Source organism: Microtus ochrogaster, chromosome 6, assembly GCF_000317375.1.
Source record: "Microtus ochrogaster isolate Prairie Vole_2 chromosome 6, MicOch1.0, whole genome shotgun sequence".
In the NCBI taxonomy this organism is placed as follows: domain Eukaryota; kingdom Metazoa; phylum Chordata; class Mammalia; order Rodentia; family Cricetidae; genus Microtus; species Microtus ochrogaster.
In genome coordinates, this window is record NC_022013.1 from 74,138,181 (window position 1) to 74,157,169 (window position 18,989).

The following is an 18,989-nucleotide window of genomic DNA, read 5'->3' on the forward strand; positions in this document are numbered from 1 at the left end:
CAGGTATTTTAAATGGCAAATAAGAGTTAGAAATTGTCCTTTGTACTCTAGTGTTTGAACCTTTCCATGTGACAGAGTCCCTCTGACCTGAACCCTGCTCTTTGATGGCTTCTCCTGCCCTGCTCGCTGCAGAATAAATCTTTTTTTTTTTGCAAAGCCCACCAGGGTGCTGAACATATCCTTAGTCACTTCCATGGCCTGGATGAAAAGGAGGTGTGGACTTGGCTACTCTCTTTGGCCTGCCTGTTTAGCTCCATCATCTCTTTGAAGTAGCCAGCTCAAGGAGGTGCTCAGACATGGGCAGAGTCTCCAAATGAATGATTAGCTGCTCCCCTCCCCCCATTCCACTTGGCTTCAGCTGGCCCACACCTGATACCAGCAGAGTATCCCCCTAACTTTGTCTTCAGTCACACGTAGCCACCAAGACCAGCTGCTTCTTTATCCAGATGTTGTCTTGCAGACTAAGCTATTGCCTTAAAAGTATAAATAGAGTTTAAGCACCGTCCAGCAGATGCGATACGTCATCTCGAGTTGTGTTGCAAATCTCCCTGAATGCAAAAGTCTTCTATGTGCTTAAAGCAACCATTTTTTCTTTAAATGACTCTGATTCCCCATTTGGATTGTCTTACTAGCACAGTTCACCCGTGTCTGAGTAGATTTGAGTCCCCACCCCCACCCCAAGTATCTAGCCTGTCTCCCTGGAGGCAGCTGCTCTATGGGTTATTGTAACTGCTTTTGCAGAATATTTTATTAATGAGCAAAGGGTGACTTCTACTTCCAGTTATTCCTGATGGAATTCTTATTTCCTGTTTCATTGGAGCCCAAAGAATAGGAAGGGATATTCAGACAGCCCAAGCCTTCATTGACCTGGGTTTGATTTGTGAACTCCATCATTGGAGTTAGTGTGTGGAGCATCTATATTCGATTGTCATTTGTAAAGATCAGTGTACAGACTTCCCGCGAGTGGACCGTCTGTTTCTTCTCCAGCGAGATGAGCGAGAAGGTCTTCATTTAGCTGCCAGTCCCCTGTTGTGTCGACTTCCCGACAGTGTACTCCTTGACTGCTGGAAGACAGAATTGTCTAAACATGAGCAAACTTTATTGATCCATATTTCTGTTTGAAGGACTGGAGATTTGTAGAAGCAGCTGACTCTTTCTTTCCTGACAGTGACTACAGAGGGGGTTTGTTCATGGTGTAGTAAATCTCGAAAACCAAGCAAATGTTAGCTTCAGTACATCATAGGCTTCATTCTGATGATTTATCGTAGGTAGTTTTTGTACTCTGAGAACCTTCATGTTTAGTGAGAGTCCCTACCCAGTGCCCAGAGCTGTTTCACGCTACCCTGGGCTGGTGACCCAGTTCACCCTGGGACACTTACACCCACATGGGTTGGCAGGAGGGTACTCTGTTCTAAACCTCTTCTGCTCCTTGGTCTTTGGTTCCCAGGAGACTAACTTCTGTAAAATAAGAATTATTCCTCGAGACAAAATGATTTGTTTTCCAATGTGTACTGCTTATTGCGTGTCTGATTTGCCACTTGGACAGTTTCTTTAAGATCCACAGGTATCATGTCCCTGGGCAGCTTCGAGGACATAGTTAATTGAACTGCATTAAGAACAAATACACACACTTGTTAAAACACTTAATTTGCCTCAATAGTATTGACTACATGGCAGAAGTTTGTTTAAACTAAATGGTATTTCCCCCACTATGTTCCAGGACATGAATGTGATTCGTATAATAGTTAATAGCCATCATCACTTAAGTAACATGTTAGTTATAAAGTAATGCCATAAGAATTGATTGGGACTTGGCAGTGGAAGAAAGTGCTCCCTTCGAAGCCAAGGTAGAGGCTTAGTTGGAGTTTTAAACAGAATCATGGTACATATAAACTGTATATTTTATAGACCTAAAGAGCTTACTCCATGTTACATGAGTGACCATTATAGTATAGAAAATCCCACACAGTTAATTATGCAAAACTTTGTGTGTACGGTTAACTGACATTATTATGCATTTAACAGTTTTATTGATTTGCACATTCACTGGGATCTAGACACAATAAAGAAGAGATACTCACTCCCCATCCCCCACCCCGTTGAAACAGGTCCAAGAAAATAAGCTAAAGATAGACCACACGGCTCAGCGCATCTGAGTCAGAGCGACTCCTTAAGTATGGAAACCACTGACGGGCATGACGTATGACACGGGGTGACATCACAGCGTCTTTCTGGTCCCCGTTCATAATGCTCATCAACCAGGAAGCAGAGTAACTCCCTTGGCAGTGTGGAAACAACAGGGGTTTTCTCCCTCAAAAGCAGGTTGGAGTTCAGCACGAAGTGGTGGTGCTGCAGTCCTGTAATCTCAACATTGAGAGAGTCAAGGCAGTAGGATCAGGGCTACAAGGCCAGCCTCACCTACACCAGAAGTTCAAGGTCAGCATGGACTGCACGAAACCTTGTTCTGAAAAATCAAATTAAGGGGCTAGAGAGATGCCCAGCCGTTAGGAGCACTTTCAGCACCCACGTGTCTGACCACAACCGCCTGCTACTCTCCAGTCTCGGGATTCTCCAGCCATTTTCTGGCCTCTGGGAGCCCAGGCAGGGATGCAGCAGACGTAATACCTGCAGGCAAAACATTCATACAGGTAAAACAATTAAAAATTGATTTTGAAGATTTACAACTGAATAAAGAAATAGTGTGGGTCACAACAAAGCAGTGTTTGGCTCCAGGGTGTAGAAAGCTGGAGGTTGGTGCTTCTGCACACAGTCTCTACACTGCCACTGTGCGCAGCTCTTGGGAGGTTGCGAGGTCTTCCCTGCATCTCCCTTGCCACCTTTCTGACCCTTCAGGGCTGAAAAGGAGAAAAGGGATTCTCTCCTATCTTCCTTTGGTCTAAGTATTGCAGAGCGAACAGCTCCACGGTCCACTGGGTGAGGCTTGGAGTGTTGGGAGACAACCTGAGTCTTAGGGATCCCTGGGACTTAAACCAGGAGAGCTGAGGAGCTCAGAGTCAGGGGAAGAGTGGGGACAACTGTTGAATGTAAGGGTCGTGTTGCTTCATTTGAAGCCGCTGTTCGCGGAAGAAGCACCATCTAGACAGGAGCTGAAAGCCCACTCGTGTGCTTGGGACTTTTCTTCTCCCCATTTTGGAATGTTGGGGAGCCCCTGCAGAAATAAGAGAGCTTCCCACTCAGATAGGGCCCAGTATTTTTTTTTTCTGGGGTGCTGTGTCTTTATTCCCAGGCTATATAGCCAGGTCAGTTTCTTGGGATGGGCCAAGTTAGAGTCTTCTGGACTCAGTGCACAATCACAATAAGTGATTGTGATCTGATGATGTTACAGAAAACTCTAGGCTAGTGAACTGACTGCCCTTTGCACAATGAGACACTCAGCCTGCATATGCACGGGTATGTTGACCCTGTGTTTTTTGTCTTTCTGAGTATCTGGGTCAGGATCTATGATTCTTCATTGACAATCAGCGATCTCCTTCGATGAGGTTAACCAGGCAGACCTGCAGAGCTTTCCTATTAAAAGAAAAACTCCTTTCTCATCCTTCCCCAACTAAGCCAGTGTACCTTAATGCAATGATGGTATGTTAGACTCAGCAGCTGTCAAAGCACCGTATTACTGTGAAGCCGTAATGACACCCTGTCTCTCTAAAGTAGTCATGTTTTCTCAAATCACACGTTGCACCGTGGATTTCTGACATGACACTTCATTCGGCTGCTTTCCCCGTCTTCAGCATCTCCATTTTCCCAATAGCAGTTGATGCCCATTTCCTTACTAAGTGATTTGCATTTTGCCACATTACAGAGTGCAATTAGTTGGGGAGGGGGGCACTTTGTAAAGTCTTGCTGGATGTTGTAACTCAAGCTGCCAAGGGAGCCAAGCTGGACTCACCAGCTCTGCAGCCTGTCCCTGGAGGGTTTGTGGCCTTAGACCAAGGGCTTCTTCTAAGAGCGTCAATGAAAAATAACTGTAGGCTACCGAGATCTTGACTTTTAAACAAAACAGGTTCATGAAATCCTGTGATTGATTTGTAAATGTGCCCCATTTCTGGCTTCTGTTGTTTTTTCATGAACACACATTGGAGAGATTTTTTTTTTAAAACATTTTGAATTTTAATGATGACAGGTACCTATTTAGAACCTCCAGGATATCTCAGAAGAAGCGAAGTGGTGACATCATCAACTAACCTTTATTTAGCTTCTGGATTTGTTTGCCACTGGTGTACATATAAGAATAGTCTCAGACCTTCTCTGAGTGTGATCATCAAGATGGGGTATGGAGACTGCTACACACAGTTTCCTATATGACATATGAGCTTCGTTTTTCTTTTGAGACAACATCTTGGATGCATAGCCCAGAAAGATTTCCAACTCTGGTTTTCTGGCCTCAGCTGTCAACTGCAGGGACTGTAGTATTATGAGCCCGTTTTTATTTGTTTCATTTTTGGTTTTTTCATTTATGGGAGTAGGAAATACGCTCAAGTTTTGTGTAGAATTCACTTGGTAAAATATTAGCTGTTTTCCTCTCATCCCAGTCTTTGGAATGCTGAGATCCTGAACAGATCACAGTCCCAGCCTAGCCTGGACTAAATCACAAGATGCTGTCTCAAAACAAACAAACAAACAAACAAACAAACGAAAATAAGACATTAGAGGTGCTCATACTTGGAGCAAGGGAGATGGGTCAGCTGTAAAGGCATTAGCAGTAGAACCTTAACGACCCAAACTTTCTCTCGAGCTCCTGAGCTATAGAACTAGCAAGCTGTCCTGAGACCTCACACACAGGCAATGTCATGTACAACACATACATGTACAGATATAGTCAACTAAAAACTCATGGTTGGGGATGAAGAGAGGGCGCAGCAGTTGAGTGCACTCTTGCAGACGCCCTGGGTTCAATTCTCAGCACCTGCACAGTGGTGTCCATGTCTCTGTAACTCAAATTCCAGAGGGATCTGACACAGACTTCTGCATTTGCCAGCACTGAGCATGTACACAGAACATATAATGCATGTATGCAAATTTAGAAAAACCTCGTATTTTGAGAAATTGGCTAAAAATAAGTAATATTACTAAAAATATTTGTATATCAGCATTTAATGAACACATATGTTTCCCAAGTTTGGATCCTTTCTTTGAAATGTAGCCCCCCCTGCACGTGGATATAAAAGTATGGAAACTCAAACTTGGTGGCCCTTCGTTCACGCTTATATATTACCTGGATCTGGGGAGAATTGCTAGAAACAATTAGCTCGATAATTATAATATAAATTGAAAATTAACTCACACATGGTCCTCTTGTTTCCCCTACAGCAGCAACTTTAATTGATCCTTTTCTTTTTCTCCACTTTCTCTCTCTCTGCACAAATGTACACCATAGTTAATTAAATAGCCCATTCACTAGGAAGTTTGGTTTTCCTCATTTTTAACATCTAACACCAAAATAACTCTTATAATCATTTATACAGTCTAATTAATATGCAAATAATTACAACTATAATATGCTTTATATAATTATAAGTGATATAAAATATATCCAGATAACTTGAAGACCCCTAGGCTGGGAAGTATTCCTATGTCGAGGCTCATGATCAGAATTGCTTGAGAGCAAGTCTTAAGCAGTATTGCAAGTGTTTTTTAAACACTTTCAGGAAGGCTATTAAATTCCTCAAATTTTGTTCCTTACGTAAAAATGTCATTGTCATTAAAAAAAAAAAGAGAGAGACCAGTTCTGAGAATGAAGCCCAAGACCTGCTGCGTGCTGACTAGACCAGCCCTCTCCTCCTGAGTTATATCCCCAGGACCCTCCCCTCTACCTCATTCACAGGGTTTCTGAAAGCTCTTTCTCCTGCTTCCTGGTTCCCGTCTTTTCACCCAAAATAATAAAATAAATGTAAACTGTATTGAAGCTTTAAAATAAATATTTCCTACACATTTTGACACATGTTATTTCTATTCATAATTCTTAAGTAAATTTAGAGGTTTTTTTTTTTTTATTAATCCAATGTGACCTGAAATTTCTGCATTAACAGCATAATGTGGAGTTGGGCTTATTCACTCTGGCTACAGATAAAGCCATCATCTTGAAAACGGCTCTTTCTGACAAAAAGGTGTTCTTTTGAAATAAAGTCTTATTCAGTACATTCCTCTTAGAGTAAATGCGAATTTTAGTGCCTCTAATTTTAGATTGAAGTGAAGTCTAGAATAAAACCCACCAGCTGACAATTGAATTTATAGATAGTTGTGAATATTTCAGGCTTGAATAATAGAGCTGTAGAATTTCCGAGACCGAGAGCTGGAGAATTAAGACGGGCTGTGGTTTAGGTTATGCTGTAATGGCGTCTAGGAAGTGTTCCCCGTAATGAGCTCAGCTGTGATGAGGAGACAACCGTGATCTTTGGGGGATTCTGTTTGGCCATCACTCAACAGGGAGGATCAGCAGCCGGGGTGGGGCCTTCTCTTCCCTTTCCGTTTACAGTTGAACAGCGGAGGAATTAGCTGAGAAGCCAAAGCAGAAAGTCTCTGAGTACTCTCTGTCCCCTGGTCTGTGTGTACCCTCTGTCCCCTGGTCTGTGTGTACCCTCTGTCCCCTGGTCTGTGTGTACCCTCTGTCCCCTGGTCTCTGTGTACCCTCTGTCCCCTGGTCTCTGTGTACCCTCTGTCCCCTGATGGTCTCTGTGTACCCTCTGTCCCCTGATGGTCTCTGTGTACCCTCTGTCCCCTGGTCTGTGTACTCTCTGTCCCCTGGTCTCTGAGTACCCTCTGTCTCCTGGTCTCTGTGTACCCTCTGTCCCCTGATGGTCTGTGTGCACCCTCTGTCCCCTGGTCTGTGTGTACCCTCTGGCCCATGATGGTCTGTGTGTACCCTCTGTCCCCTGGTCTCTGTGTACCCTCTGTCCCATGATGGTATGTGTACCCTCTGTCCCCTGATGGTCTCTGTGTACCCTCTGTCCACTGATGGTCTCTGTGCATACCTTCTCTACCTTGGATGGCTCAGCTATTTTTGTTTATTTATTTAGCTTTACTAGGGCTGAACTGATGGTCTCATGCAAGTAACCTACTCCTGAGTTACAGCCTCAATATTTTTCTGTGTGTATTTTGTGTATCCGTATGTGAGAGACCGTGTGTGTGTGTGTGTGTGTGTGTGTGTGTGAGAGAGAGAGAGAGAGAGAGAGAGAGAGAGAGAGAGCATGTGTGCACACATGTATGTATACAGGTGTCTGCATGTCTGTGCCTGTGTGTTGAGGCCAGAAGATAACCTTGGTTGTTCGTTCTCAGGTGCTGTTCACTGTTTTTTACTTATTGCTTTCTTTTCTCCTCCATCTCTTTCTCATCCTCCTATTCTTTTATTTTTTAATTTTTAAAAAGTTGACACAGAGTCTCCTACTAGCCTGTACTGTGGCAGGTAGGCTAGGATGCTGGCTATCGAGGCCCCAGAACCCACCTGTCTCTGCCAGCTCTGACCTGGGATTACAAATGCACGCCACCAATGCCCATCACTTTTGTTTTTAAATGTGGACTCTAGGATTGAATTCAGGTAGCGCTGTCTCTCCAGGCTTTAGGTTTTGTGTTTTGAGACAGCATCTAAGTTTCATATGCAAGCCTTAAACTCACGGTAGTCCAGACAAGTATTAAATTTGTGGTTCCCTTATTTTAATCTCGCCGGCAGATAGGGTTATAGGTATGTGCCCTTGGGCCCAGGTAAGTATATTTTAAGTATTTTTAAACTAAAAATAATTAATTACATGTATATGGTGGGACAGGTTATATGTAGTGTTTGTAGAAGTCAGAAGGTCTGTACGATCCGTTGGAGCCAGAGTCATAGGCAGTTGGGAGTCACCTGCCATGGGTTATGGGAACCAAACTAATTTCTTTCTGCAATAGTACCCCATCCCCTTAGCCACCAGAATATCTCTCCAGCTTCTCAGTCATGTTGTCGAATGTAAATGAGAATTATTGAAAATTCTGTTGGCTCCTAGACATTTCTGCTCCAAAGTTTTGAATGAGATGCGAGTTCAAACCTTATTTCTTCTAGTTCCTGGCTATGGAACCTTCATCATCATACTTCAGAATATCTGATGCTTAATTTCTTAAAGAGAAGCCCCTTCTAGGCATGCATGTATACACACACAGACACACACACACCAAGATGAATGTGGCAGATATTAAATGAGGTAGTGTTTATGTTCAACTCAATATCTGGCACACCTAGAAGCCTTTGACTAATAACCACCTTCTTCTTATTTCCGCTAGGCAAAAGTTATTAATTAAGGGCACATTTTATGTTGGAAGAGAACCACATACTACCCACAGCGCAAATCCAGTGTGTTTGCTTTCATTCGTGACTGGAGTGACCAGATTTTATTTAGAAGATCCTGTCCCTGTTCCAGGGGCTTCCTTGGCAGCAGTGCCCCCTGAACTCCCTGCTAGCTTCCAGGTTACTGTAAAGTATGGAGTGAGATTTTGAATGAGACAGCTGGCTAAAGTTTCCTCATTTTTCATGAATAGATTTGAACAATGTGTCTTTGACATGCGCACATTTGGTGACTTAGCAAATAGCTGTCCCATAAATGGCATGTTCATTTCTGGCCCTGCTCCTTGAACTAGCAGAATATAAATTTTAGAAGTTGATGAGGAGAAAGAAAAACCCCTCAGGGGACAAAGATGAAGAACAATCCTGTACTTTAAGGAGAACGCTGGAGGAGACCTGGAGAAGAAGTGGCATTGTTTGTGATCTGGCATCTCAAAGCAGCGTCCCATTGGGGGTGTGGGGAGGAGGATGGAAAAAAAAGAAAGTGCCCGGATGGGGCAGTGAACGAGTAAATTGTCATAGCTGTGAGAGAAGAGAAGGGGAGGGAGACCATCTATGGTCTGGTAGCCTAATAACTTCCAACCAGTGGCCTAAGATCATAAAGTATGTGCGCGCAGTCTGGTGATTATAAGGGAAGAAGGGGAGTGGCCATGTAAGAGTTTTAAATGAAAAGGAAGTCGCAGGGCTGCTGTAAGTCAAGCCGCTGACCTGCTTTCCTTCAAACACCAACCTGAGGAGAATGCTTGGCCCAGAGTGCAGGCAGGGGGACAAGGAGAAAGATCTATTAATTACACTGCCCGTTAGCAGTGACGGGGACAAGCAGATGCAGGAGGGAAAGGATGCTGTCGCCAGGATGGCAAGCGAGATAGTTTTTCTTTCCCTCGTTCTTAAGGAAGTGGAAGCAAGGGGGCCTTTGGGTGGCTTTCCCCTTCTCCCAGCAAACGGTAATATGGCCTGGCTTCAGGGAGCAGAGACTTTCCCCCAGTGAAGTACATCTCAGGAAGAAGCATATCCCTGCCCTCGTGCTTTGTTGTTGAGACTGCCCACTCAGAAGAGTTAGGTGGACATTTCTGATCGGAAATTCCATAGTATCTATCCTCCCTTTACTTAAAAGGAATTGAAACAATGGGGGAAGGGAGACATGAAGGAGGGCATGAAATTTGTTCGGTGATAAAATATCATTAGATTTATAGTGAAAGTGATAATTGCATCCATTCCGCTATACTGTGACTACTCCCCCAAATTCTAGAGAATGACCATCACAGTGGGATCCCCATAAATCAACTTTCCACTGGGAAGCAATTATCTAAGTCCCTTTCTCAACTGTCACCTCTTCTTAGTGGCTACTGGGGTTCTCAGAGCCTTGCATAAGAGGGTTTTTACGCTGTGGCGAGGCAGAAAGCCAAGAGGACCAATTACGTCTTTGCATCTAATTACCTTTATAGAAATCTCCCCACTTATGGGGCCAACGAAGAGAGGGGGTGATGGCTTTCTTCTAGGTTAGAGAAATAGTATGTCAGGCTAGGCACTTCATCCGAGAGCCTTTCATAAGGTGTGATGTTAAGGGGGAGTCAAGGAGAGGGCCATCATAAATCTCATTTTTCTAAAATGATGAGATACTTTCCAATGCTACATCGTAGGATGTCTCAGATTTCCTGACCCATAGGTACTGTAGAATTCAAGCAGTTTTTTAGAGCCACGTTTCAACCATTCTCTTTTCCTTCCCCTGCTCTGAGGCATGAACACACACACACACGCACACACGCACGCACACATACATACACATGCATGCATGCACGCACACATGCATGCACACACACACGCACGCACACATGCACACACACGTGCACGCATGCAGGCACGTGCACACACACATGCACACTCATGTTCGCTCTCGCACAGATTATTTACTATTCAATGTCATGAGCCTTTCACTAAGCTCCGTGAAGCTGTTGAGATGGTGTGCTTGCTCTCAGTCCGTTCTTCCGGAGCCTGAGAATATCTGCACTGGCTGCAAACGAAAAGTTGGCTTCTGTTTGTGATAAAATGGATGTGGCATCAGGATGTGGAGTCGAACACAGAGTGGAGATGAATGCAATTTGAGGAACGGCGGGGACTTTGCAAATCGGCACAGCTCTCTTGATAAATATAGAATCTGGAGAGCCATGGTAGCATTGACAGTGGTTCTTCAAGAGAAAGATAAAATAAAAGCAACTGGACCCTGTAGAGCTTTGTTTATGGCCTGTCTGGGAGCTTTGATGTAACCCTGTCATGCCCTTATGCTGATTACCTTCTTGTAGAACAAGAGGTATTGACTGGAGACTGAGTGATGGGTAGTCCCAGCCCTCAGGAAGCACTCTTAAAGAGCAATGGCTTTTACATTCCAATACTGCTGCTCTCCCCTCCCCTCCCGCGTTCCTTATCTGCCCCTCTCTGCCATGTCTTTGTGTCTCCATCTCTGGGACTCTTTAACATTCTCTCTCTTTCCCCCTCTCTCTCTGTGTCTCCCCCTTATTCTCAGGCTTCTCTGCAGAATGTCAAACAAAGATCGGCACATTGATTCCAGCTGTTCGTCCTTCATCAAGACGGAACCCTCCAGCCCAGCCTCCCTGACGGACAGCGTCAACCACCACAGCCCTGGTGGTTCTTCCGACGCCAGTGGGAGTTACAGTTCAACCATGAATGGCCATCAGAACGGACTGGACTCGCCACCTCTCTACCCCTCTGCTCCTATCCTGGGAGGTAGCGGGCCTGTTCGGAAACTGTATGACGACTGCTCCAGCACCATCGTTGAGGACCCCCAGACCAAGTGTGAATATATGCTCAACTCCATGCCCAAGAGACTGTGCTTAGTGTGTGGCGACATTGCCTCTGGCTACCACTATGGCGTTGCATCATGTGAAGCCTGCAAGGCCTTCTTCAAGAGGACGATTCAAGGTGAGTGCTCTGTTTCTTTTCTCTGGTACTTACCCTTCTATTCCATGCCATGCACACTGATGAGACAATTTTGAATAGAAAACAGAAATACATGGAGGATCTATGGAATCACCCCTCTCCAGGTATCCACCACACCCTTCCTGTCTCACTGTGGATCTCTCTGTGGGCAATGATAATAAAGACATTTCAGAGAACACGGTAGGTCTGCAAAACAGCTGAACAGGGCGCGTAGGTTCCCAGTGCTCTTCCCCACATTGCTTTGCCTGTAGATTTGAGAACGTGTCGAGTATTTAGATCTATGTTTCTGTTCCACGCGTGTATATTAGCATCCTTGGCAATCTCACCAGCGTGTGGGTTACTATGTTCTTGCACCAGAATTGCTGGGTCTGGGATGCTAATCCTGGCAGGCCAAGGGTCACAGTTTGAGAACTGCCACTCCAGACATATTTATCATGATCTCAATGTCTTTTTCTTGTAGCTGGGTATATGCTTACTGTGTTTATGAATTAATTTGAATAGAAAACACATCTCCAAACAAATGCCAGTGTATAACCTAACCTTTACAAACCTCTAGATTTAGAAATAACATGATTATTTTTTATGCAAAATGTAGAATGATTGAAATTTGTAGCCTCTCTTTTAAACTAGTTATATACAAACATAAAACTTAGCATATGTACACACACACATATATATATATTCTAGCAGAAAACTAGTTTTCACTTTTTTGATCTCTTGTGACAGTCTTTAAAAGTACATGAGGGGAAGAAAGAATCATCATATATCAAGGGTCTAAAGCACACCAATGTTTCTGCTCATGGTATAACATATATGCTTGCATATGCATGCACACACACATACAAGCACATGGGGTGGATAGGTAAGGATAGATAGACAGGTATAATATATAGATGACTGATAAATGATAGATAGATAGATAGATAGATAGATAGATAGATAGATAGACAGATAGAGGCAGACAGACAAATAGATAATATGATTATGTTGGGATTGCACTCCAGGCCTTCTGCATGCATTCTACCACTGAGCCACACCCAGCACCATTATATATGTATGTATGTATATATATATTCATATATATGTCCAACAACCAGTCATATACACAAAGTCTAACTTTTCATACATCTGCATTTCCCAAACTTTTTTGATTATTGGGAATTTCCTGCAAACAATGTTCTTAAACATTTTTCCACAGCCTTAACCCCTAAGTTCTGTACTAATTTGTCTTTGGTATGGCCAAGGCCAAGGGGGACTTTTGTCAGTTTCCTAGATGATCCCTCACGTGAAGTCAAGGTGATGAATTGGTGCACTCTGGTGTGTTAATGTACCAGTGGTCCTCAGAGTGGGATAGCAGGGCTGGGTCTGTCAGCATCACCTACAAGTGTGTTAAAAGTGCAAACCCTAGGCCTCCGCCTAGGCTAACTTGACGAGAGTCTCTGGTGTGAGCCTGGCAAGCTAGACTTCACAGTCCTCTAGGTGCTGAGGTCGGAGCCTGAGACCCTGAAGCCCACTGATAGTGATTTCCTGAGGACATCTTGCCATGCATTTGCATGGCGTTTCTAGAACGTATATAAAATCAGGTTATTCAGAACCCGAAGTGCCGCGATATGCTGGTTTCTAAGGTATGAAGGAGGTGTTTCTTGCTAAGCACTAATACTTTTTACATATTTTCATAGGTGATTCTAGAGCCTCCTCCGTGCACGTGGGGTAGCTCTCTACCCTTACTCATTGTTGTGCTGGATGGACATTGGGCACTTGGGATGGAAGCCAAGCCTTGTGCAGGCTGTGTAAGGCTCTCTCCCTGTGGACAACTCCCCTTTCTCTTTCCCTTGTCTTCTTTCTTGCAGCGTCCTCGTCTGGGGCTGAGAACTCAGGGTTTATTGACAGCTCACAAATAAGGCACTGAGTGTAAGCTCATTTCTAGACTCACGGTTACCCTGCCCCAAATGCTAGGCTCAATCCTGGCACTGAAACTTTTTTTTCAAATAAACATACACTGTTCAAGACAATATAGCTCTAACAGATGCAGCTTTCCATTTTCTTGACCAGAAGATCATGCTTTAATTTTTTCTTCTTAAAATCCTCCAACCCTGGAATTTTTTTTCAACACCCATACTTGGTACAATGCTTAAGAACAGAAGTAATACATGGTCACATGGAGAGGTTGAAGATGTGACTCAGCGACCTAGCGTGGACTTAGCATGGACAAGTCCGTGGGTCCAGTTCCTTTAACCACCACCAGGAACAACAGCAACAAAATATGTAAGGGTATTCATTGTGGCATTTGGACAAAGCATATCTCCATCCTGTTCACTGATAATGGCAAAATTTCAGGATGAAAATGCCTCAAATCTCTGATTTGTTTTATCAGCCATTGGCTAATATTCCTATAATCCTTGGGTTTCAGAGTGTATGAAATTCAATTTGTTAATAATTTTTGTTAAATTTGGTCTGGCATGAAGATAAATGTCTGGGGATGAAGGAACAAATGCAGGTTAGGCTGATAGAAGCAGTGGATGCTCCCTGTAAAAACCAGTACCGTTTACCCACAGATTTTTCCCTAGCTGGTGTGATCCGGGCAGTGTGCTGGCTATAGTTTCTTCCATCCTCTCAACGTCCTTGCCAGTTCTAATCCTGAAGCTTGTGGGTTGAGATGAATTCTTCCTCTACAAGTTTCTTGCTTTTGGTAGGTGGACATCAGCGTCTTAGAGTAGCAAAGAGGATTTATGTCTATTATTTTGGCTTGTTTTGCTGAGACAGAATATGTCAGAGGGAAAGTAATAATAGTTGGTTGTTTTCTTTTGTTTTTGATTTTTTTATTTAAAGAAACACAGATTATTACTTTGATGCTCAACGAAATAGTTATTGACTGAGCAACCGCTGGCATAGAGCCATCCGTGTTCTGGGTGTGATTATCTGTTAGGATGCCGGCCGGTACTCAAAGCTCAGCAGAGCCAGGCGCAGGATGATTCTTGGCATAGGTGCAGAGTGCTGGATTTTCCTCCACACTGGAGAGAGTGAGTTTCAAGGATTTTGAGCATGAGACAGAGATGTCACTGTCCCGATTAGCACTCCGGTCTTGCCCACCTGGCTGTGCTTGGAGCTGGCAGCTGGGGCACACTCTGCAAGAGTACTCTGCTAGCCGCATCCTCAGGGCTCACACTGTGCTGTTCACTTAGCCCCCAAAAAGGCAGTGAGGCAAATAAAGGGATTAAATTGTGAAAGTATAATGTAATAATTAGGGCGGTAATTGTAAGGAAGATTGGAACGGACCCACCTCTTTGTGGCCAAACAGTGGTGCCTGAACTCCAAAGGTGTCGAAAGTAGCCCATCCGTATGGCAGCCGCGTGTGTCTGTGTTTCTATGAGGAAGGGTAGAGGGTGGCTCTTGGGACTCAGGGCAGCATCGAAGCAAATTCTCCTTGACAGGTAGTAGTTTCTCCCTCCACTCCCTGGGAACTCTTCAGGGAATGAGCCGAGCTTACATAACTCCCCTTGAGAACTAGGCCTGCCTACTTCTGTCTCACAGCCCCGATGGCCAGGACATTATGTAAGTGTGACTTCGGCCTCGCCCGGGACTGGTTCTGGTCTCTGTGCCTTCCTAAGGGACATGTGTAGCCAAAGGCTAATCTGTGGGCGGTAGTGACTCTTAAGGATCTTTCTTCTTACTACAATGACTTATTTGGTGGATTTATTTGTTTACTGATGTGCAATAAATAGGAGTTTGAAAGAATGGACAAGAAAACACAGCCTATTTTATAGAATAAAATGTGGTCCAGCTCTAGAATTGAAAATGAAATGAATTAAAAATTTTAAAGTAAGCATATATTTTTTAAAAGTTGTACAAAAATAAACAAACTGGACATTGCACTCCATATCTACAGTTCCAGCAATTGGGAAGGCTGAGGCAGGAAGCTGTAAGTTTGAAGGCAACCTGGCCTTCATGGTAAGACCCATCTTAAAGAAAAAGACAAAAGGAGCAAATGGTAGATCAAATAATTCTTAAAGTTGGAACTAAACATAGATCGTGGCAAGCTTTGACAAAAATATTGAGTATTATTCTTTCAAAGCTGACTATGATATTTTACTTTTTTTTTTTTGGTTTTTCGAGACAGGGTTTCTCTGTGATATTTTACTCTTGAAAAGACAATTAATTATGGATTTCACTGAATGCCAATTAGGAAGGCATATTCTACTTACTAATTATTTCCAAGGAACTACTGGACAAGGTCAGAAGTGGGCAAGAGTCCAGGCTTTGTTTTTTGAGGGCTTTTTGTTTGGTTTTGTGGGGAGCTAGGGAGGGAACCAGAACCTTGTATATGCTAAATCTGGGGTTTCTACTTGGCCATACCCCCAGTTGTTGAAATGCTTGCAAGGACTTTGACATTTCTGTCAAATGTAACCCTAACAACTGATAGGATTTCAGCGGCTGCCATGTTTCCATTGTTATTGATTTGGAAGGAATGATTCTATTACTTTTGTTTTTGTTTTTCTTTTTCTAATTCTACTTCTGGTTGTAGTTCATATATAAATGGGGAAAGTTTTTGTTTTTTCTTCTCCTTGTCTCTCACAATTTTCTTTGGAATTTTTTTTCCCAAAAAGGAAAACATTCACAAAACATATCAATACATTTAACAGAAAACACTAGGTCATTATAGCTTTTATTCCAGCATTAGAATGAAGAAAATTGGTTTTATACACCCCCCCCCATTTCAAAACAGAAAATTATATGTTTAAGAATATAAGATTTGGAACAGATGATGCTCGGTGGTCAAGTGGTAGAAGGTTTACCTAGCATGTGTAAGACCCTAGCAAGTAGGTTTATTTTCTGTCAACACACACACACACACACACACACACACGAAAAAGTTAAACAAAGAAAACAAAATCTTGGGACTTGCATTAAACATTGCGTTCCCCACTGAGCGTGTGGTCCACGCTTGCAGTCCCAGCCCCTGGTGAAGCAGAGATGAGAGCATGTGTGTTCAAGGCTAGCTTGGGCTGCATAGTGGCACCCTGTCAGGAAGAAAAGTGCTCAGAATGGAGGTAGTAACAGTGCAGTTGCCTGCCATGAATAAGGCCCTGCCTTTTATCTTCCATACCTCAAAAATAAATCACTTTGTGGTAGAAAACAAAAGCACATACCCAAATAGGCATCGATGTGAGGCCTAAAGCTGCAAAGATGGAGAGAGCTCGCTGTTGGGGCAGATTTTAATTTGAACACTCGGGCCTGAGACAGTACTTTGAACTCACAGATTTTTAAATAGCTTCAAAAGGTCAACACAACAATGAAGCCAAGTATATAAAACATGGTCCCTCAGACATATTTACTGTCCCAAAATACTTCATCTCCTCCTAGTCCAGTACCTGTCCAAATGTTCTGGACTTCCCACAGGGCAGGGAACCCTGATTGCTCTTCGGGCTGGGGGGGGACTTAATTGGGGGAGGGGGGAGGAATGGGAGGCGGTGACGGGGAAGAGACAGAAATCTTTAATAAATAAATTAAAAAAAAAGTTCTGATCATACCATCAAGAACCAAAGAAATGACATACCATATGTATAACTATGGTAAAATCACATGTCAGGGTTTACTGCGGAATAAAAATGTCCTGTTTTCTTATTGGGACAAACACAGTTTCAATGACTGAAAGTCCATTCTGAACTTTTCGTTTTGAAATTCCTGGAGGGTGTGTGTCCCAAAGAAGCAGTGGAAGACACACTTAGCAGTAGCCTACAGCTCAGCTGCTTTCCCTTCCCACCCCTGGCCCGCCTGATCTTGATCTCTTCTCAATATTTCACAATATCCTAGAAGATGGATTTAACAGAGCGCTTGCTCAGACGTGGGCTGGGCTTACAGCATCTACCCAGGCAATTGAGGGTCCCAAGCACTCAGGATCAGGGCTATAGAGTGTTTCATGCTGCCTCCTGGTACCTTCACAGCCTTTTATAAAAGGGTTGTTCTCCAATGTCCATGGCCTCAGGTACAAAGTGCATTGATAGAATCCCAACTTATACCCTAAACATGAAGCTTAAGTGCTGGCCTGAGGGCTTTTGTTGATAGGAATGGCACCTAGGCACTGTGTCTGGTGCTAGCAACTTCCTCTGCCCTGTGAATTATTTTGTGCAACTCTTTGTGGAAGCAGATCTTATGGTCCTGGAGGGTCTTTGAGAAATGTATCATTTTTTTAACCATTGTGTGCAATCATAGTCTTAGGCCAGACCATTTACAGCAGTCAAGAAAAAAACTAAGAACTCACAAACTGAGAGAATGCATCCTATGAGCCTTTAAAGGGATGTGTTGAAATATCTCCTACTTCAATAGTTCATGGAAAAAACAATTAGAGAACTTTATAGTAAATGTCAACTTAAAAGCTCAACTATGTTCTATAATTAAAATCTAAAATAATACAGGGATGTCTGAGTTAACTTGACGAATCTCTGTGATTATCAGCTTGGAGGCAGAATTGAAGACAGAAATAATATTTTCAAAAGAATTGCTGTCTGTAATTCAGTCACTTTGACTTAGAACTTGAACTAGTTTTTGTGGTAAGTTTAATTGACTTTTCCTGTTTTTCTTGCATTTGATGCTAATTCTGGCTAATCTGTTTTGAAATGCATTAATGTTGCAAATTCTAAATTACAGATGTGATCTCATGCCTATATTATCCCTTGCTGGTCCAGTGTTTATTTTCATAGTAAGAGTATTGCTGACTTTCTCTGTAGGTGGAGAGGTTTTGCATGAATGTATGAATGTCCTGAAGACAGTGTCGTTCACTTCTGTCTTTTGATTTAGAAAGGCAGTAAGTAGGACTTCATTTCCCAAGGATTGCCCAGAGAGTCAGGGAAGCTGTCCTGTTGCTTGGATGGTTGAAGGTAGACCAGACAGTAGAACCTAAATTTCTTAGCATGTTAGCTACCTGGGAGTGTGAGGGCAGCGTACCTTCTCTGATCTGCGCTGCCTGCCTAGTTTCATTTATTGAGCTGTTTAAAAATCGAAAAGTACTCTAAGCTTGGGTCTTAAGAATATAAGGGCAGGGTTCCATTGGATTTCCTGGCCGTAGTTAGGCTAAATTCTGTCTAGACTCAAACATTCTGCTGGCAACTCTGTAGGCGTATTGAGCAATCAGGCTCACGCTACAGGGCTCCTAGGCAGCTGGTGAATGTGTCCTTTATTTAAGTGGATGTTCAAATTTTAAGTAAATTCACAACATTGATAATTTTTTTAATTGTTGCCCCAGCTTTGTGAACATCTTTTTTTTCTCAAGCATCAGAATTTTCTAGCATCTTTACTGTTTATGTGTTCATTTTCTTACTATTTTAACCCCATGTGTACTATTCACCTGTGAACATTATGATACAAGTGTCTGTGTGCATATGTGTATATGTATATGTGTGTGAATGTATGTATGTGTTCATAGGTACACAAATACATGCGTTCATTTATGTTCATATGCATGTGTCCATACATATAGGTGTATGTGAATAGGTACATGCATGCATGTACATGTATATGCACATGTATATATCTGTGAATATATGTACATGTGTGTATGTTTGAATATGCCTGTATATACACCCATATGTATGTGCATATATACATATATGTGACTAGGTGTACACATATGTGGTAGTATATCTTCACATATATGAGTGTAGTTACATGTAAACATATGTATGTGTATTAACTAGTGAAGCATGAAGCAGAATCT

At 42.9% G+C, this 18,989-nt stretch overlaps 1 protein-coding gene across 8 annotated transcripts in view; it reads left to right on the forward strand.

The window, feature by feature from the left end:
- Esrrg (estrogen related receptor gamma) overlaps positions 1-18,989 on the forward strand; it is a 613,611-nt gene that overhangs the window by 430,005 nt on the left and 164,617 nt on the right. For all 8 annotated transcript variants that reach the window (XM_026779823.1, XM_026779825.1, XM_005348853.3 and 5 more), the window contains one exon: positions 10,845-11,260. In XM_026779823.1, the coding sequence (XP_026635624.1) occupies positions 10,858-11,260 (403 nt within the window). In that variant the 5' untranslated portion in view covers positions 10,845-10,857. The remainder of the gene's footprint in view (positions 1-10,844; positions 11,261-18,989) is intronic.